This window comes from Nyctibius grandis, chromosome 1 (assembly GCF_013368605.1).
Source record: "Nyctibius grandis isolate bNycGra1 chromosome 1, bNycGra1.pri, whole genome shotgun sequence".
Taxonomy (NCBI): Eukaryota; Metazoa; Chordata; class Aves; order Nyctibiiformes; family Nyctibiidae; genus Nyctibius; species Nyctibius grandis.
This window is the reverse complement of record NC_090658.1, coordinates 20,353,043-20,370,610: the sequence shown is the minus strand read 5'-3', so window position 1 is coordinate 20,370,610 and position 17,568 is coordinate 20,353,043. Positions and strand designations below refer to the sequence as shown.

The 17,568-nt window shown below is 41.8% G+C and overlaps 1 protein-coding gene across 2 annotated transcripts in view; it reads right to left on the bottom strand.

Moving 5' to 3' along the window:
* The window catches only part of TP53BP2 (tumor protein p53 binding protein 2), a 51,795-nt gene that overhangs the window by 16,770 nt on the left and 17,457 nt on the right, over positions 1-17,568 (bottom strand). The window contains exons 2-7 of one of the 2 annotated variants that reach the window (XM_068406834.1): positions 14,664-14,811; positions 7,394-7,507; positions 5,498-5,577; positions 4,454-4,555; positions 1,521-1,695; positions 5-186 (exon numbers count right to left, since the gene is read on the bottom strand). In XM_068406834.1, the coding sequence (XP_068262935.1) occupies positions 5-186; positions 1,521-1,695; positions 4,454-4,555; positions 5,498-5,577; positions 7,394-7,507; positions 14,664-14,811 (801 nt within the window). Of the gene's footprint in view, positions 1-4; positions 187-1,520; positions 1,696-4,453; positions 4,556-5,497; positions 5,578-7,393; positions 7,508-14,139; positions 14,198-14,663; positions 14,812-17,568 lie in introns of those variants that run through there. The other variant, XM_068406842.1, reaches the window with a different exon arrangement.

Here is a 17,568-nt window from a genome sequence, read left to right as displayed (position 1 = left end):
TTACCTGCAGCTCCTTGTACAGGCGGTCGAGCTCAGCTACAGCTGACTGGTTGTCGTGGTAACCATCAATTCGGCCATTCTTCAGCATCTCCAGCTGCCTGGTGAGTTCCTCTACCTTTGACACCGCCAGCACCAGCTCGCGCTGCTTTTGCTGGAACAGGCTGTTCATCTGTTCAATCTCCTCCACTGGAGAGGACGAGAGAGCACAATAGCTGCCCTGAGAAACAGCCGAGCGTGGGCTGCTTCCAAGGCAGCGGTTAAGGGGGCCGAGAGCACCCTGCCGGCCTCCGGAGCGGTGCTGCACAGAGGCTGTGTCCGGCTGCCACAAACTCACGGTCCCTGACAAAACAGCTCTTCCTTGAAGCATTTGCAAAAGCAAACGCACTAGCAAGATGATGTAAGTTCGGTCTACTTAGAGCACTAATGGGGCAGGAAAAAGAACATTTTTTACTTTCTGAAGTATGGAAACAAACAAAATCTCATTACCAGGCTGCACTGCATCTGTAGAAGCCTAAGTTCACTTAATGATGAATTCTGGAAGACACTCACTCAACCACAAGGCATATTTGTAACAAAGACTGAGGGCTTTTTAGGGTCTATTACAAATGGCTGTCATCAGCTGCTCCCACTGCATTATAGAACAAGGTTTAAGGAATCAGTAAGAGTTCAAGCAAGTACCAAGACCAAACCTGCTGGGGAGGGTGAAGGGAAACAGATACACATGCTCCAGGATCTTGTATTACTCTACCATCCTTCTATTCCTTTAAACTGATGTTTATTTTGTGCAACAGAACCCAAATAGAAAATGCATTCTCCCCATAGCAAAACACTTTCGCTTTATCTGTAAAGCACCATTATTTTGCCTTAATAAACCAATATATTTTCATTTGAGTCCAGCTGGAAATGACAGGTTCTGTGCAATAGGTACAGAGGGAGGATGAAAAGGTAGGCAGAAGAACATGTGTTGATATGAAGTCTGAAGTAAGTATTTAATGTTGCATTAACATGCTGAACTGCAAGAGCCCAACTAGTACTGCAGCAAGCCAGGCACTAGTCAGATTTCCGTAATTAAAAACAAAATACTCAGCCACTTTTGCCATTGAGTTACCTCTAGTATAAGAACCAACATATCTATCAGGCCAAGCTTTGTTATAGGCCAAGAAGAAAATAACACTCTACATGTGTGGGCTATTAACATCAAGGAGTTAAGAGTTACTGTGGTACACAAAGGTATTCAAGTAAGGAAAAAAACCTACACTGTAATTAGAAAGTCGATATTCTAGGCTCAAAACACAGGGTGCCATTACAGGATATTTTAAAATACAGTAAGAAAATATATTTTGTTCTAGGTCATTCAGGAATTTTCTTGGTAAATACAAGATGTGAAATTGTTAAGATTAACATTTCCTGGAACGCTGTAAATACCTTCCCTGAATCACTGAAATCACCAGAAATTTGAGACTTCCAAGAACCACCTTTCATGAAAAATCACAGGCTACTTTCCCCAAGCAGCAACTCACCTAATTTCCCATTGCTGAGTCTTTTTTGCTCCACATGGCCCTTCAGTGCTCTCACTTTCTTAAGTTTAGCTTCCTGATTCTCAGCAATTTCCTTTAATCGCTTCAGTTTTTCCTGTTCAGCAGCTTGCTGTTGCTGTCGCTGATCTTGCTGTTTCAGGAATTTCAGACGCTGTTCCTGCAGTCAAGACAGGGATATATATATTTATTTTTTTTTTTTAAATAAACTTATAGCAAGGTACTGACAGAAACAGTCCTAAAACTTAAAAACAATCGCCACAGCAGCTCAGATCAGCTTCAGCCCAGTATCCTGACTTCCCAGAGTGCCAAGGGAAGTCTGACAGAACAGAGCAAACATGTACTGATTCTGTCCCAATACAATCCTCCAGGTACAACCATTCTGTAGTATAAGAACCAACTGAAACAGAGGTGGTATCCATGTCTAACAGCCCTTGGTAAATTTTTCTTCCATGGAATTGCTCAAAACCCCTTGAAGCCTACGAAATATTTTAGCATTCATGTTCCATGACATTTGCCAATCTCATGTAATCACTACTTGGCTCTTGAGTTGCAAGAGCTAATGATTATTTCCTCTCTACCTTCTCCATGCTGCTTGTACAGATCTCTACCATACGTCACATTTTAAACAATTGTAAGTCATGCTGGAGAATATCAGATATTATACAGAAGATATTCCATAAATTATTGATCATTTTCATCACTCTCTGTACTTTTACTAGTTCTGCTAGAACATCCTTGAGATAGGGGATCACTGCACACCAAAGCTCTGAAAATTTACCATTTCCTGGAAACAATCACTGCTATCACAACACAGGATGATTCAAGACACAGGAAAACCTTCACAGTGACCTAGCCCCCATTTATACAACAGACACCACCTCAGTGGAAAGGATCCTTTTGCCTCTTCAAGAATACAAGAGTAAAATGGTGCACTATCAGTTTCTATATATATACGTGTCTATAGTTTAGAGCTAAAAGAAACCACTAGATCACCTACAGAGACTTCCTTTAAATCACTGGCCATTACACATGGCTTCCAGTTCTGGAGATGACAGATTGTTCCAGTGGTAGGAGAACTACTAAGATGTTCCCGAGCACCCACTAACAGCCAAGACTACCACTGCTTACTAACATTAGAACTCAACACTTCCATCTAAAAAAAATCACCAGTTATATTTAGAAACAGGGAGTCTTGCGCACTTTGATAAAAAAAGGAAGAGCAAAAAGTGAGCTTGCCTTCCAGAGAAAACCAGGCAGCACCTACAGTGTATGTGCTAGTTAAGAGTCAATCCCACACAGGAAAATGTCAAAAAATAGATATTACAGCTCGTGTCTAAAAAGAAAGTGCATTTTTCCCCCTCAGAATCTATTTTTAATATTGCATCTGATTTCAGAAGGCAGGAAAGAGGAAAGCTTCCCTTCGAAATGGCATCTAGGAAAGCAGGTTTGTTCCAGAGAGGCACATTAAATGAAAAATTCTCCTGGTGGGACACCCGCAAGGCTACTCTTCTTCAAACCACAGGCAGCAGACACCTACCTGATGGGTAGCTTTCCAGACTCAAACTCATAATTTTTTTTTTTTTTTAATCTTGTATGACTCCCTTTACAGTAAATATATATAATGTTCCTATTTCTGCTTTCATATATATACATATATACACACACACTAAAAAAAAAAGATCAAGGTCTATTACCATCACATGTGAGTGAAACAGACAGAAGTTATGAAAGTTTAGGCTTCTCTTTCACATTTAACACTTCTCAGCTGGAACTGAGAAGAGGGCAACATTCTGCCTTGGCAAATTAATCATGGCAGAATAAGTATTAACTGCACTGCTAAACTTCAAGTGAAAACTCTAATCACTTAGCTGATTGACTGATTTCTTACATTTATAGTTGCATCTTCTTCATACCTGTTCTTACCATAAAGCAGAAATAAAAGTTTTATTGGCTATTTTGACAGGCCATAGTACCACTCTGCAGGTGCTGCAGAACGACTAGAAAGCCATGGTTTGAAGCACTTCCCTGAGATACAATTATTGAAACTCACAGGAACTGAACAAGATGCTAAACATGGGGCAGGGAGGGGAACCCAACTGATCTCAAAAAGAGAGGAAGATATGGCTTCTGACAGAGGAACAGTGAGACAAGAGCCCCAGAGCAGCCTTCTCCCCCAGCATAGCACATTCTGAAATGCATGGGAACTCATCCATCCAGACAGCCGAGCACCCTTCAGGACGGGCTCACATTTAACAATTCTCTGCCAAAAGCAGCGTTTTCCATTATATTTTCAAGAATAGTGTGTACCAACAACACTTAAATCAAATATGAAATCTATGCCGCCATTCTGCAGATGCATTCAGAGTATTTTTCCCCCAAACGATTCAGGAGCACCCTGTGTACTTGCATTAGCGTTTCTGTTATTGTTCAGCAGGCATTTTATAAATCACTCTCCTAGTTACTTTTATCACATACATTGCCATCTTTTCCAGACAGCTGCCCCAGGAAGCCAGGCACATTGAACTCTATCAGGAGAAAGCAAGATATCATTACAGAACAGCATTATATCCAGAGACAAAAGCGCTGTTGAATGATCAAACCAGTGAATGGCTAGTCACCACATGGAGCACAAATAGAGCTGATGGAGCCACCAAGATGAATGACAATATATTAATGTTATGTGCTCTATCTTTTTAGTAAGCTACATGGTCACCTCTATCACTGGCATTATTTTAATGTTTTACTACTGGATATTTGCATAGGTTGACTTTCAACTTTAAAAAGAGGGAGCCAAAGAAAGAGAGCCCTCTGTTTTGTAAGAGGTGAAAAAATCCCAAATCCCCAGCCCTCCCTCCACCTCATGTGACTTTTACTACCTTTGTTCCTGGCTGTAAACAATCTCATTCCAAACGCACCTTGTTAGCCAGCATTTGCTGTTGAGCCTCAATTTGTTGCTGCTGGCGTGATGCCATTTCCTGAAGTTCAGCCAGTGTCATATCCATCCTTGGAGCACTGACCTGTCAAAGAAAATCCAAAGCATGCTAAGTCTAGAATTTTTAATTTGGCTAGCATGCAACTCAAGAGAGCTACAGCAGAAAAGTTCGATAAAGGTTGTTAAAAAATAATAACAACTGAGTGTCCAGTAAAATACTTAGAAAGAAATGGCATATTTCCATGGTAAAAGAATAAGTAGTTGTAAGCTCATACACGTGCGTAGCCCAATCCATGAACACACATAGGCTGACATCTCTTGAAAAATTAATATTTCTAGCAAAATCCCAGCAGCATTTTAAAGAGGCGTTTCAGAACCCTTTATAATTAAGCTCAGCATGAATCAGCTTTGACTGACTGAGCCCAGAATGCTTAGCACACAGCAGGATGGATCTGTGGTCGTAGGTGTATCATTGCAATTCAAAATACTCCAACTAAGTTGAAGAAAATGGGAAGTTTAAATATAGTGAGGGAAAAAAAAAACCCACCACTTTCAAAGACAGCACTATTATTACATTAGTTATCTGTTCACATGTTTCCTGAATCTAGATTCAATCTTCTATCTTTATAATAATAAGTTCTGGAGCAAGAATATATGACAGACAATGATTCCATGTTGAAACACTAACTGGTCTCAACTTGAAACCTGGAACCAAGGATCTCTGACACAAAACTGAACATGAAAATAATCAATGAACGGAAGGAAAATGAGAGAAAATTTTTGATGGGAGTAGTGAAGGGAAAGTATGATGAATTTGCTGCTCTGAGATGACCTGTCCACACACACATACGGCAGCCAACGGATCTCAGAGACATCTTAAAAACTGAAAGCAAAGGTGATAATTGTTAGAGGTTTTGTGTCTATTTTAGACCAGTCATCAGCAATCTCTCCAAAATAGTCTCTTAGTTTCCAGGGTGGGAGGGAAGCCTCCCTTTTCACTATACTGGTCATTGCATCAGGCACTTACTCCATTCTCTATTCTTCGATCACCAGGCACTTTCACACCATTTCTTTTTAAGGTTTGATCTTGAGACCTTTGTCCAGTCCCTAGGTGGAAATACAGGAATAGTTAAAGATGGTAAGGTATTTTAGGATTTTTCTTATCCCTTTAGACATAGCATTCAGTACAAAAGGAGAAACAGTACCATCACTTTGGTTTATAATCTGAACACCTGTTCTTCCTGTGTGCTTACCGCTAAGATAAACTTAACTGATGACTCAAGACATTTTATGAAGAGGTTGCTGTTTGATGTCAACATTTATTTTAAAATACAGGACTGTTTAAAACCAGACAAACTTAAAAAGCTTAACCAACAGTACACTATTTCAGTATTTCTCCCACGGTCAACAGGCAGTTGGCCCCTCGTAAGCCTGCATTACAGATGCACAGTAACAAAAATGTGTTCCCCTCCGCAAATGACACAATAATAACTGGTGCCACAGGGAGGCACCTGGACCAGTGTCTTAAGACCAGCATTTAGATGTTCTGGTGTGCCTTCGTCAATTGTCTCTCAGAGAATACGAATACCAATAGTTAAAGGTTAGTCACCTATCATGAAAGACGCACCCTTTAATCTACAGCTGATTATTTGCACAGATTAAAGTTTAAAAGCACAAATTTTTTTTATTCCTGGCAGTCACTGTGACAGTAAGGATCCTAATTAACTAGAATCCTGCTTTAAGGTTTCCATTACATTACGTACAAACAGTGTTCAGATATCAAATACCAAGCTCACTCATTTCCCTGTAGGACATACACGTACCACAGGATGAAGCTAAGTCAGTGAGCTTCTTGCCCAGTCCATACCTGTTAAAAGACCATATTTCCCACAAGACTAACTGCGGCGCTCCTAACTATTCCTCTTCCTTAAACATATTGCTTAGCAATGCCGTGGCCAATAAAATGCCAACAATCCTTATACTACGAGCACCCTGTACTTGAAAAATTACATCCTAACAACTAAATTGTACTGTAAGATCCTTAGTAGATAGATATGGCACAGCTTTAACTTTTCACAGATTCATTCTATCATCATTACACATTTCAAACATCAAGATATGTTTAGCCATTTTAAAATATGCTGGATATAATGCCACTTAACACAAATGCAGTATTTCCAATACCAAGGAAGATTACCAAGGATGAAAACAGAAAAAGGGGAAGAAGAATCCAGTAGAATGATTTAAATGTAAAAGTCTTAAGGATTCTACTGAAAAGATTAATATGGGATGCACAGAAAAACCTTGAAAAGCAAAAAGTCATTTTCTTTCTAGGTTTCACATTTAGATTTACCATGCATAGAATATTACATTCTCAGAAAACTTGACTAGGCAGTTCATTTAATGCTATTCCTGAAACTGATATAAATGTGTAGATTGTGGTAGAAACATCAAAGAATTGTATCTTTTGCCAAGTATGCTAAGTTTATCACCCTGGTAAAGTATTACCCAGGTGAAACATCCTGAGCCCAAATAATAAATTACATTACTGCACAACACTTTGGTTACTAGATTTAAAAGAAGACACTATCACAGATCTCTAGATATCTAGCTGTGGCTAATATATTTAACACAGGATGCACTTAGATGCTTTGGTGATGACCAGCTCCAGAAAACCTGCAAAAGTTTCAATTGGATTTAAATGCTCTCAGATGTGGCAAGAGAGGATGAAGTATTCACTAAAACAAAACAAGTTTTCTGTTACTAGCATTCTGTGTTCAAAAGAAAGCAACATTCAGGCCAAAAAGGGCTGCAACACCATACTGACTACCAACATTAACAAATAACATAAACAAGGTGCTTCCTTAACCTTGAGGAACAAAATGAAACTTAGACCAATGAACCAGCTGAGACCAACACCTACCTGCTTCCCGGCAAGGAGAGCGTTCATGCCGAAGATAGAACCGAACCTCACTTCTCTGCATCCCAAAGCGCTGCAAAATATCCAGCATCCGTTCATTATCAGCTATGGGACGTTCTGAAAAGGTAAAAAGCCAGTGGACTGTTACATCCCTATGTAGCTTGGGCACATACCAAAACAAAACAAAAATATCTGTCCATCACCTTTCACTTGAAACACCTGTTATTACTCAGGTGCAGTGTGTGCACCTAACCCTTGCCCTCACCCAAGGCATTTCTACCCTTCCCTTAAGAAGGAACTGTACCACTCCTGGCTTCTGAATTAAACCAACACCTCTGAAAAGCAGATACAGCCCTTTAAAAGTCCCCCCCTGCCCTGAAGGGAGAAGCTGAGGCACCATCACAGCCCAAGGAGAAACAAACAGATAATTTAGAGCTTTCAGCTCCAGTGCCTTAGTTTTGTATTTGTACATCATCTTATCCACTCACCACCGCAGGAAATGTGCTGGTGTACCTTTTGCTCCGCTTCTGTGGTACCTCAGACTTACTTCTCCTTCATTCCCACCCCTCTCCAAGAGCTCCTTTGCCCCAATTCCTACAGGGACTCATTTACTTCCTATTCCAACGAGAATTAACAGAGATGCAAAGATAAACTCTCAGGGAGGAATTCTTCTCATAGCACTTCCTAAGGATCACAATCAAATGCCACATTGCAGCCCTTGTGTTCAAGGTCAGGCAGAAGCACTCAATACCCTGAAGAGGCTCCTAAGCAGCACCCAGATCCTCAGCAAGGACAGGACCATCACAGCACCCGTCACTTCAAGTGCTCTCCTACAGCTCCTGTCAGCCATAGATCCAGTTCACTCCCTCAGACAGCAAATTTGATGAAGTTCAGATTACTGCATTTCAAAAGCCATGCCTCTGATAAACCTGGAAAAGATGAACTATTTCAGATTCATGGCTCAAAGGAAAGAAGGATGAGACAGGGAAAAGCAATTCCAATAGGAATTTGCTAATCTTTTCAGACAGTTAAGATGAAGTTTCTTAAAAAGTTACATGCACAAGGTCCACTGAATTTCTTTTCCTGCTCTTGTTCCCAAGAGTTCAGGGTTCAGTCACATCTCTAATTTTTAAGTCTTACTCGTTGCCTTTTGATACTACAAAAATCCAGTGCAAGTCTGTATATACCACCTTCATTTACCAGTAGTCCTCCCTCTCTCTGTATTACTGTTCTTCCAAATTTTACACACTTCATAGCTGAGCATTCACAGAGAGGATATAATTAGAATTATTTATTGGCCTTTGAATCTTTACATAAAAGCAATTGCTTTTGTTATTCTAGACATTTTACCATACATTTTTACGCCTATGTTAAAAGTGATGGAAAATATGTGGTCAATATATTAGTCAATTTCATGTAGTCAGGATACTGTCATAGTATCTTATGACAACATCTGAGACTCATGATCAGGTTAGATCCATTTGTGCTCAGTGCCAGACAAACAGAATACATTGTTCCCAGTCTGAGAAATAAGACAAGCAGACAAAGACTGAAATTAAATACCACCACATTTACACCAGTTTCATTTTTCCTGACATTGCTTTTGTTGGATGTTTCCTTTCATTATCTAACCAAGGGGAGGTGGGAAAAAAAAAAAAAAAAAAGGAAAGAAATCAAAAGTAGTCGTTCATATTCAGTGGAGTCTTTCAAAGTTACTATCTCAATATGGAATAATCATTTCAGGGGAAAAATTGTTGGTGTTAAGTACAGATGGTTTCTATTTCCTAAGAAGAGAAGCTACTAACATGCTTTCAGCACGTGAAAAGCTCTTTTCAACATAAAAGTGTTTCTTTAAATGAAAATGCTGCAGCTGTGCTCAAGCAATCTAGGAAAGAAAATTTCTGGAGTCACTGTCAAAAGAGATTAGCTTTACAGAATAAGCAAGTAGGTCACTGTTACAGAAAAAGCAGTCTCTTGGCGGTTACTTGTCTAGACAGCTAAAAAAGCTCTTCATCTGCTAAACCTTAATTCAAGAAAAAAAAAAAAGCAAAAACAAACCAACAGTACTGCCGTCAGATTTCCATCTTAAAGAATATAAAGCTTATGAGACATTTCTAGCAGCTCGGCAATACTTCAGCTGAAACTCTATAATCAAGGGAGCTGCCCTTTACACAAGGATTCTGTCAATACCACTTGGTGGCTTCAAAGGAAGGTCAAAGAGATTTTCAAATACTAAACAAAACTACATTTGGAAAGCTCAAGAAGAAAGGATAAACAATCAGACTTCCTTTTTTTTACTCCCTGTCTCATAAAGAAACAAACAAACAAACAAAAAAAATCTTTCTACATGCGCTTTTGACTGCTTCCCACAGTGGCCAAGGCAGTCGCCTAACAGAACTCTGGCAATAATAGGAAGATCAAGAAAGTTTGCCCTGATACTCATCAGATTTCAAACAAAACTGGGAGGACGGGGAGAGTAGTAAACTTGCTGCCTTCAGGGAGCAGAGTGCCTCAAGCGCACTCGCAGCAATCTTTCAAAGTACGCTTAATAAGGCCTGACAACAGAAGCCAAAATTCCTGAGCAAGCGTCAGAAAAAGAGAGACAAGCGATTTAAGAAGGATCTTGGTAATTGAAGACTGAGAAGTCATTTTCCAACATACATCTTTTGTTTCTACCCCAGAAGGTTAGCTGCCGAGCGCCATGTTTGTTTTGAAATAAAGTTTCATTTGTTCAGTGTAAAACGCAAACAAAATAAAAGTCATGGCATATCTTGGCAAAACAAGATAGAGAACTTTGCTGACATCTACAACAAGATTAGGTAAAAGCTAGAAGTATTTCTCTCCCTCCATTCCCCCCCCCAAAAAATGCAAGATATACATGAAAACATATCCTGCAAATGGTTGCTACTGGATGTTATACAGATACTTAAGGAAGGATATATTTTATCCGAAACAACATGCACATACTTCATCCAGCACTCAAGCCTTCTAATGTTTCATGATTTGTGACTGTATTTTTTTGTTACCAAGTACAATTTGAAACTGTATACAGTTTTACGCATATCAGTGTTTGTATACAGAAGTAAATAATTAGTAAATATGGCAGGATCAGTGAAGGGAACACAGATAATTTGGCTTCTAAAACAATTGTCAAGGTTTTCACTGTACAAATGGATGATACTTTTTTTTTTTTTTTGGTCTTATGACAGTAGCCGTGCAAGTAACATTTAGATATCTGTTCTCATGGTATCTCATGAAGTCTTTGCAAAGACTAATCTCAGAAAAAATTCTCTGCTTCAGTTTATGTTTCTGTACCCAGATTAGTTTCTCACATCTCCTTGAGTACCAGAGAGGCTGACAACTTGATTTTACAAATAAACCTCCATGTATTATATGGTCCCACTCTCCCAGAAGTTCACTTTTCAGCTTAACAAGACCGTTTGGACACCAAGTACTGGCAGACTTCACTTGCTGCTTGGTACACGTGCTCTCCTTTGATTTCACGACGATCTGGCTGCCCTTTCTATTCCAGCATACTCTGCATCAACATCTCAAAAGCCAATCAAGAATCCAGGTTCAGGAAACACAAGGAGAGGAGCCGCCCACTACAGCAGGGCTCCAACTTTGGTAACAAAAGGAGAACCCTGTCCCTCACCATCGCAACCTGTGCTCTTTACCAGGGCACAGGGCTAAGGCTAACTATAAATTCAGTGGTTTTACCTAAACCTTTATTCTACTTGTCTTTCACTGTAAGACTGTGGTACTGTATTGATTCAGACAGAGCTGGACAAAGACGTACAATAAAAACACTTTCCTAAAAGATCTCTTTCCATGTTGGATTACAGAATCACAGAATCACAGAATGTTAGGGATTGGAAGGGACCTCGAAAGATCATCTAGTCCAATCCCCCTGCTGGGGCAGGATTGCCTAGACCATATCACACAGGAACGCGTCCAGGCGGGTTTTGAATGTCTCCAGAGAAGGAGACTCCACAACCTCTCTGGGCAGCCTGTTCCAGTGTTCGGTCACCCTCACCGTAAAGAAGTTTTTCCTCATATTTAATTGGAACCTCCTGTGTTCCAGCTTGCACCCATTGCCCCTTGTCCTGTCAAGGGATGTCACTGAGAAGAGCCTGGCTCCATCCTCTTGACACTTGCCCTTTACATATTTATAAACATTAATGAGGTCACCCCTCAGTCTCCTCTTCTCCAAGCTAAAGAGACCCAGCTCCCTCAGCCTCTCCTCATAAGGGAGATGTTCCACTCCCTTTATCATCTTCGTGGCTCTGCGCTGGACTCTCTCTAGCAGTTCCCTGTCCTTCTTGAACTGAGGGGCCCAGAACTGGACACAATACTCCAGATGCGGCCTCACCAGGGCAGAGTAGAGGGGGAGGAGAACCTCTCTCGACCTGCTAACCACACCCCTTCTAATACACCCCAGGATGCCATTGGCCTTCTTGGCCACAAGGGCACAATGCTGGCTCATGGTCATCCTGTTGTCCACTAGGACCCCCAGGTCCCTTTCCCCTACGCTGGTCTCCAACAGCTCTGCCCCCAACTTGTACTGGTACATGGGGTTGTTCTTGCCCAGATGCAGGACTCTACACTTGCCCTTGTTATATTTCATTAAATTTCTCCCCACCCAACTCTCCAGCCTGTCCAGGTCTCTCTGAATGGCTGCGCAGCCTTCCGGCGCATCAGCCACTCCTCCCAGTTTTGTGTCATCAGCGAACTTGCTGACAGTGCACTCTAATCCCTCATCCAAGTCATTAATGAATATATTGAATAGAACTGGTCCCAGAACTGACCCTTGCGGGACTCCGCTAGACACAGACCTCCAACTGGACTCTGTCCCACTGACCACTACTCTCTGGCTTCTTTCCTTCAGCCAGTTCACAATCCACCTCACTACCCGATCATCCAGACCACACTTCCCCAGTTTAGCTGCGAGGATGCTGTGGGAGACCGTGTCAAACGCTTTACTGAAATCGAGATAGACCACATCCACAGCTTTACCATCATCTATCCACCGGGTAACATCCTCATAAAAGGCTATCAAGTTGGTTGAGCAAGACTTCCCGTTGGTGAAGCCATGCTGAGTGCCCCTAATGATCCCCCTATCCTTGATGTGCCTAGAGACAGCACCAAGGACAAGTTGCTCCATCACCTTTCCGGGGATGGAGGTGAGGCTGACCGGTCTACAGTTCCCCGGGTCCTCCTTCTTGCCCTTTTTGAAGACTGGAGTGACATTCGCTTTCCTCCAGTCCTCAGGCACCTCTCCCGTTGCCCACGACTTAGCAAAGATGATGGAGAGTGGCCTAGCAATGACTTCCGCCAGCTCCCTCAGCACCCACGGGTGCATCCCATCAGGGCCCATGGATTTATGGACATCCAGGTTGCTTAATTGGTCCCTGACCCAGCCCTCATCAACCAAGACAGATTCCTCCTCTATCCTGACTTCTTCTGAGGCCTCAGGGGTCCAGGGCTCCTCAGGACAGCCTCCAACAGTATAGACAGAGGCAAAGAAGGCATTCAGTAACTCCGCCTTCTTTTTATCCTCTGTCTCCAGGACCCCCACCTCATTCATCAGTGGGCCTACATTGCCTCTAGTGTTGGCTTTACCTGCAATGTATTTGAAGAAGCCCTTTCTGTTGTCCTTGACCTCTCTTGCAAGGTTTAATTCCAAGGAGGCCTTAGCTTTCCTAGTTGCCTCCCTACATCCTCTGACAGCAGACTTATATTCCTCCCAAGTGGCCAGCCCCTCCTTCCACGATCTGTACACCCTCTTCTTCCACTTGAGTTTGCCCAGCAGTTCCCTGTTCAACCATGCAGGTCTCCTGGTACCCTTCCTTGACTTCCTACCTGTTGGGATGCTCTGATCTTGAGCTCGGAAGAAGCAGTCCTTGAATGCTAACCAACTATCTTGGGCCCCCTTACCTTCTAGTACCCTGTCCCATGGGATTTCCCCTAGCAATTGCTTGAAAAGGCCAAAGTTGGCCCTCCTGAAGTTCAGGGTTGTGATTCTGCTAGCTATTCTGTTCCTGCCACATGAGATCCTGAACTCTACCATCTCATGGTCACTACAACCAAGGCTGCCCTCAACCTTCACCTCTTCAACCAGACCCTCTTTTGCTTTACTATCATTTATAAAGAAAAGATGCTTTCTTTTCTAAGGAGAAGACAGACATTTCTGTTGCATTTTTTAAACTTAGAGTCTGTCAGAAGGGGCTAAAAATCAAGAGATAACTCAGGTATCTCATGCTATTAAACAAACATTCTTTGAACAGGCGCGAGCCTGAGCCAACAGCAGAGGAAGACAGGAACACAAGCCCTTATCATCCGATTCTTTTATAATTTCGTTGAAGCATCTCAAAAAAGTTGGATCAAATATCATTATTTTTCATTACTTAAACACCTGTCTGTGATTCATCTATTTTATGCCTCTGGATGGCTACCAGTATCTAAGGAGTACCATGGAGACAGGAGATAGTCAAAAGTCCTTTCCCATTTAAGCCATGAAAAGTTGGCTGTACTTTAGCTTTTGATTTGTTTGTTGACATGTTCTCCAGTTCCAGTGAAGCACTGCAAGCTATGGAGATTCAAACTTCCAAGACAAAAATCAGCAAGAATATAGAAGAAGAAGAAAAAAAAAGGCACAACCAACCACATACATAAAACCCTCTTCCACGGGCTTAAAAGGACAGGGGACAATCACGAGTAGTTTCTACATCCTCCCACCCACCACATACCTTCTTTAGAGCACGTCACACGAGGTAACTCCTACTACTTCTGGTAACACTCCTTCCCTTCCAAACTCAATTAACATGATCAGGAACAATGAAGGTGTCATCGGAAAAAGGAAGTTTTCCTTTGCCACTGCAAGTGAAAATGGCTATGGGGTTGAAGAAATTATTCTGACTGGGTCACAGAACTACTGATACTTACTACTTCAAAAACCCCACACAGGCCACTGGGATCCCCCTGCAGGGAGAAGAAGGAAGAGAAAACAAGTCCCCCACAACCTTCAGAGAAGGGCTGCGCACACACACGAGAACATCTGCATGCCTGAGTCCCCTTCTTTTGCTTTTAACTCATTTTTGCATGTGTGAGCCCTTCTGTGGATGCATTATCATACAGCAGGTCCGATGAAGAGATTAACAAAACTGAAGGGCAGAAACGCTCTGAGATAGGACGACGTCTGTCAGGTCTCCGAGTGCTACCTTATTAGAAGTAGTGAATGCCCAGTAATTCACGAAGTGCAAGCCTAACATACCTGAGCCACACCACACTTCAGCCAGGTGGCATTCACTCTCACCAGGCTCCTTGCACAGCTCCACAACATCTCTGCAGGTTGTTTCGGGGGTGACTGGCACCTCAGTGAAGTGCTGCTCGTTGTTACTGAGGTACACTGTCAGAAACATCTGGAAAAGACAAAGGCAACAGCACACGGTTACTTTACAACACAAAGCCATTAAATGCATTATTTTCAACACAGTTGTATCATTTGTTATCAACTACCGTGCATACAGAATTTTGAAACAAAATCGAATTTCTTTTTAAGGTAAATAAGCAAGCAAGACACTACAGAAGTAATTCTCTGCTTAACTATGTTACATTGCTGGAGGATTGTTTGGTTTTACATCTGGACCTACTGTTCCTTCCTTTTCTCTTAAGGTGACATGTCATAACTCCTCCCACCTTACTATACATACATACTGCACCCATTTGACACAGCAGGTGAAATAGTCATCTAGAGTTCAAAATATTCTTTATAGTGAAAAACAATGGCAATTACATCTGTAAATAAATAAAAAAAAAAAGACCGGAGCTTATTACCTAGGAATGGAAGTGGAAACATGATTTGCATTTCCATAACCCATTTAATCAGAAGATTTCTTAGAAACACAAGTCGACTTGCTACACTCTTTGTCTCAGTCTGAATACAAGGTCCCCCCCAAACGCCACTGACAGGAAAGCGAGGATATTTTACTTGGCTCCTCTTCACAGCTGCAGAAGGATCCTTGATCTTTGGTTATTATTCTTTATAAACACACCACACAGCTAGATGTTATTCTTGCTCACGTCCTTCCTGCTACTACTAGAAAACGAGCATTTTAAAAATTAGCTGCCATATTTGATAGAAAATATTGGTGATTACTGCCTCTGAACACCACCTCGCTGTATGCCATTAATACTACACTGCTATCAAAGTTTAGCTGCTGGATAAATATTAACGTCAATTCTCTTCCGAGACCTATTCTCAACTTCAGCGTCAACTGGCTGCTAGTCGTACGACTTCCAGCATCACAAAAATCAGTCAAGTATCTCCAGAAAGCAACTAATCCAGTAACCATTTCAAGCAATAGGAACCTTATCAATAGGCTGCACAATTCAGGTTTTTTCGAACAGCTGGAAAAGCTGTTTTTGCAGGAAAACACACAAATCCTTGCCTGTCCTCATTTTTAGCGAGCAAAAGTGGTTCACATCCTTATGAACAACAGTTCAAAGGTCAAAAAGGAGTCCAAATCAAACAAGGCAAGAGAGAGCTATAAATACCCTTTTAAATTTAAAGGGGGAAAAAAAACACATTACCACAAGCGTTAGTTCTGTGATTTTGTGTGAATACTCTGGAACAAGTATTTCTGATGCCACTGCAAAGTGAAATTTAGCCCCATCATCTTCGCAGTTTTAGGAATCCCCTCTTGGGGATTCTGCTGGAATACAACCGTGCACACGCACATCCTTGGTGTCTCCAAAGCCTTTCCAGGGCTCTTTCGAGTGCAAAGATGCCTTCCACCCCCATGACAGAAGGTGCCTTTATTCTTTTAAAAACTTCTACGGAAGCACTCCATACTCAGCACGTCTTGTTATACGGAGTGTAAGTATCTGTCCCACTTGTGGCAGCCTAAACACTTGCAAATAGTATTTAGGGCCCTGGCACTGCACCAGATTTATCACCAAGAGCATGCAGAGTTTCTGGTCTCTGGTTTTGCCCAGCTCCCCAAGGCAACGGTTTCTGATAAATTCCTAAAGACCTTCTACAAGTATTCACAGAGCGGAAAAAGCTGGCTGAACGAGAGCTGAAAAATGCCTGTAATCCTTAGGAAAATGTTCAGATCCCCCAACCATTTCCTTGTCAGATTATGGGAAAAAAAACAAACAAACAAAAAACGCACGCACACTTGGAGCTTGTAAGGAGAGGAATTAGGAGACAGAATGTGGAAAATGCAAAGGCAGCCACAAAATTCCAGTTACTGACCGACAGAAGCTGAAGAATCCCACGGAGGGCAGGCAGGCAGATGGAGCGGGACACCAGCGCTTGAGGATTTGAGCTTGAATCAAGGCTGTTGCTCACTCCATAGTTCTGCTCTTGGAGGGGAGCATCCCACCTGCCAGCCAAGGTCACAGCTGCTCGCCCACGGGCGGCAGGGAATTTGTTTTAACGCTGCTCCCTCTCCGGTTATGCTTTGCATGTGCCAGAGACGCGTATCAGGCAGTCAGGTAGGACCAGCTTACCACATACACTTATTATATAGTGAAGAAGTACTGACCTAAATTAAGAGACAAAGCTTTCCAAGCAGGAACTCCGATAGTCTGCTTTAATCTTTTGTCACCGAACACGCCATCTTTTAGCTGTAGTGTGCATAGAGGAGGCTGACAGTGAGGGATGCCATGCGCAACCAGGTAAGAATGCCGCTTAATCACAAAAATTGGGGCAGAAAAGTATAAAATTAAAAAAAAAAAAGAGGCTCCCAAATAGCTTCGCAGCAGCGTTATATAAGTATGTAAAACACATCAACACCTCACATTTAATGCTGTATAACCTTGTATTCAGAGCAACACTAAATCGCACAGGCTGTGTATCGGCAGTAAGATTTGCTGGTTTTAAAAGATGAGCTCATAGATGGAATTAAAAGAAAATTATAAAAACCATGGTTTTATACACAAAGCAGACCTAATTTGACCCTAGCAGGGCTGTTCACTCTTCAGTGTGCTTGTTTATATCCAGTTGTTAATCCTTAGGATTTACCAATACAGACAACTACGCACGAAGGATCACGAGTTGCTGTTTCTATCCACAATGCTCAGGATAACTACTAATACATTAAGCCATGAGCACTCAAACCTGGTGTGTGGGGGCCATTTCTGAGACCTAGCAGTGTCTGCATTACCTCTAT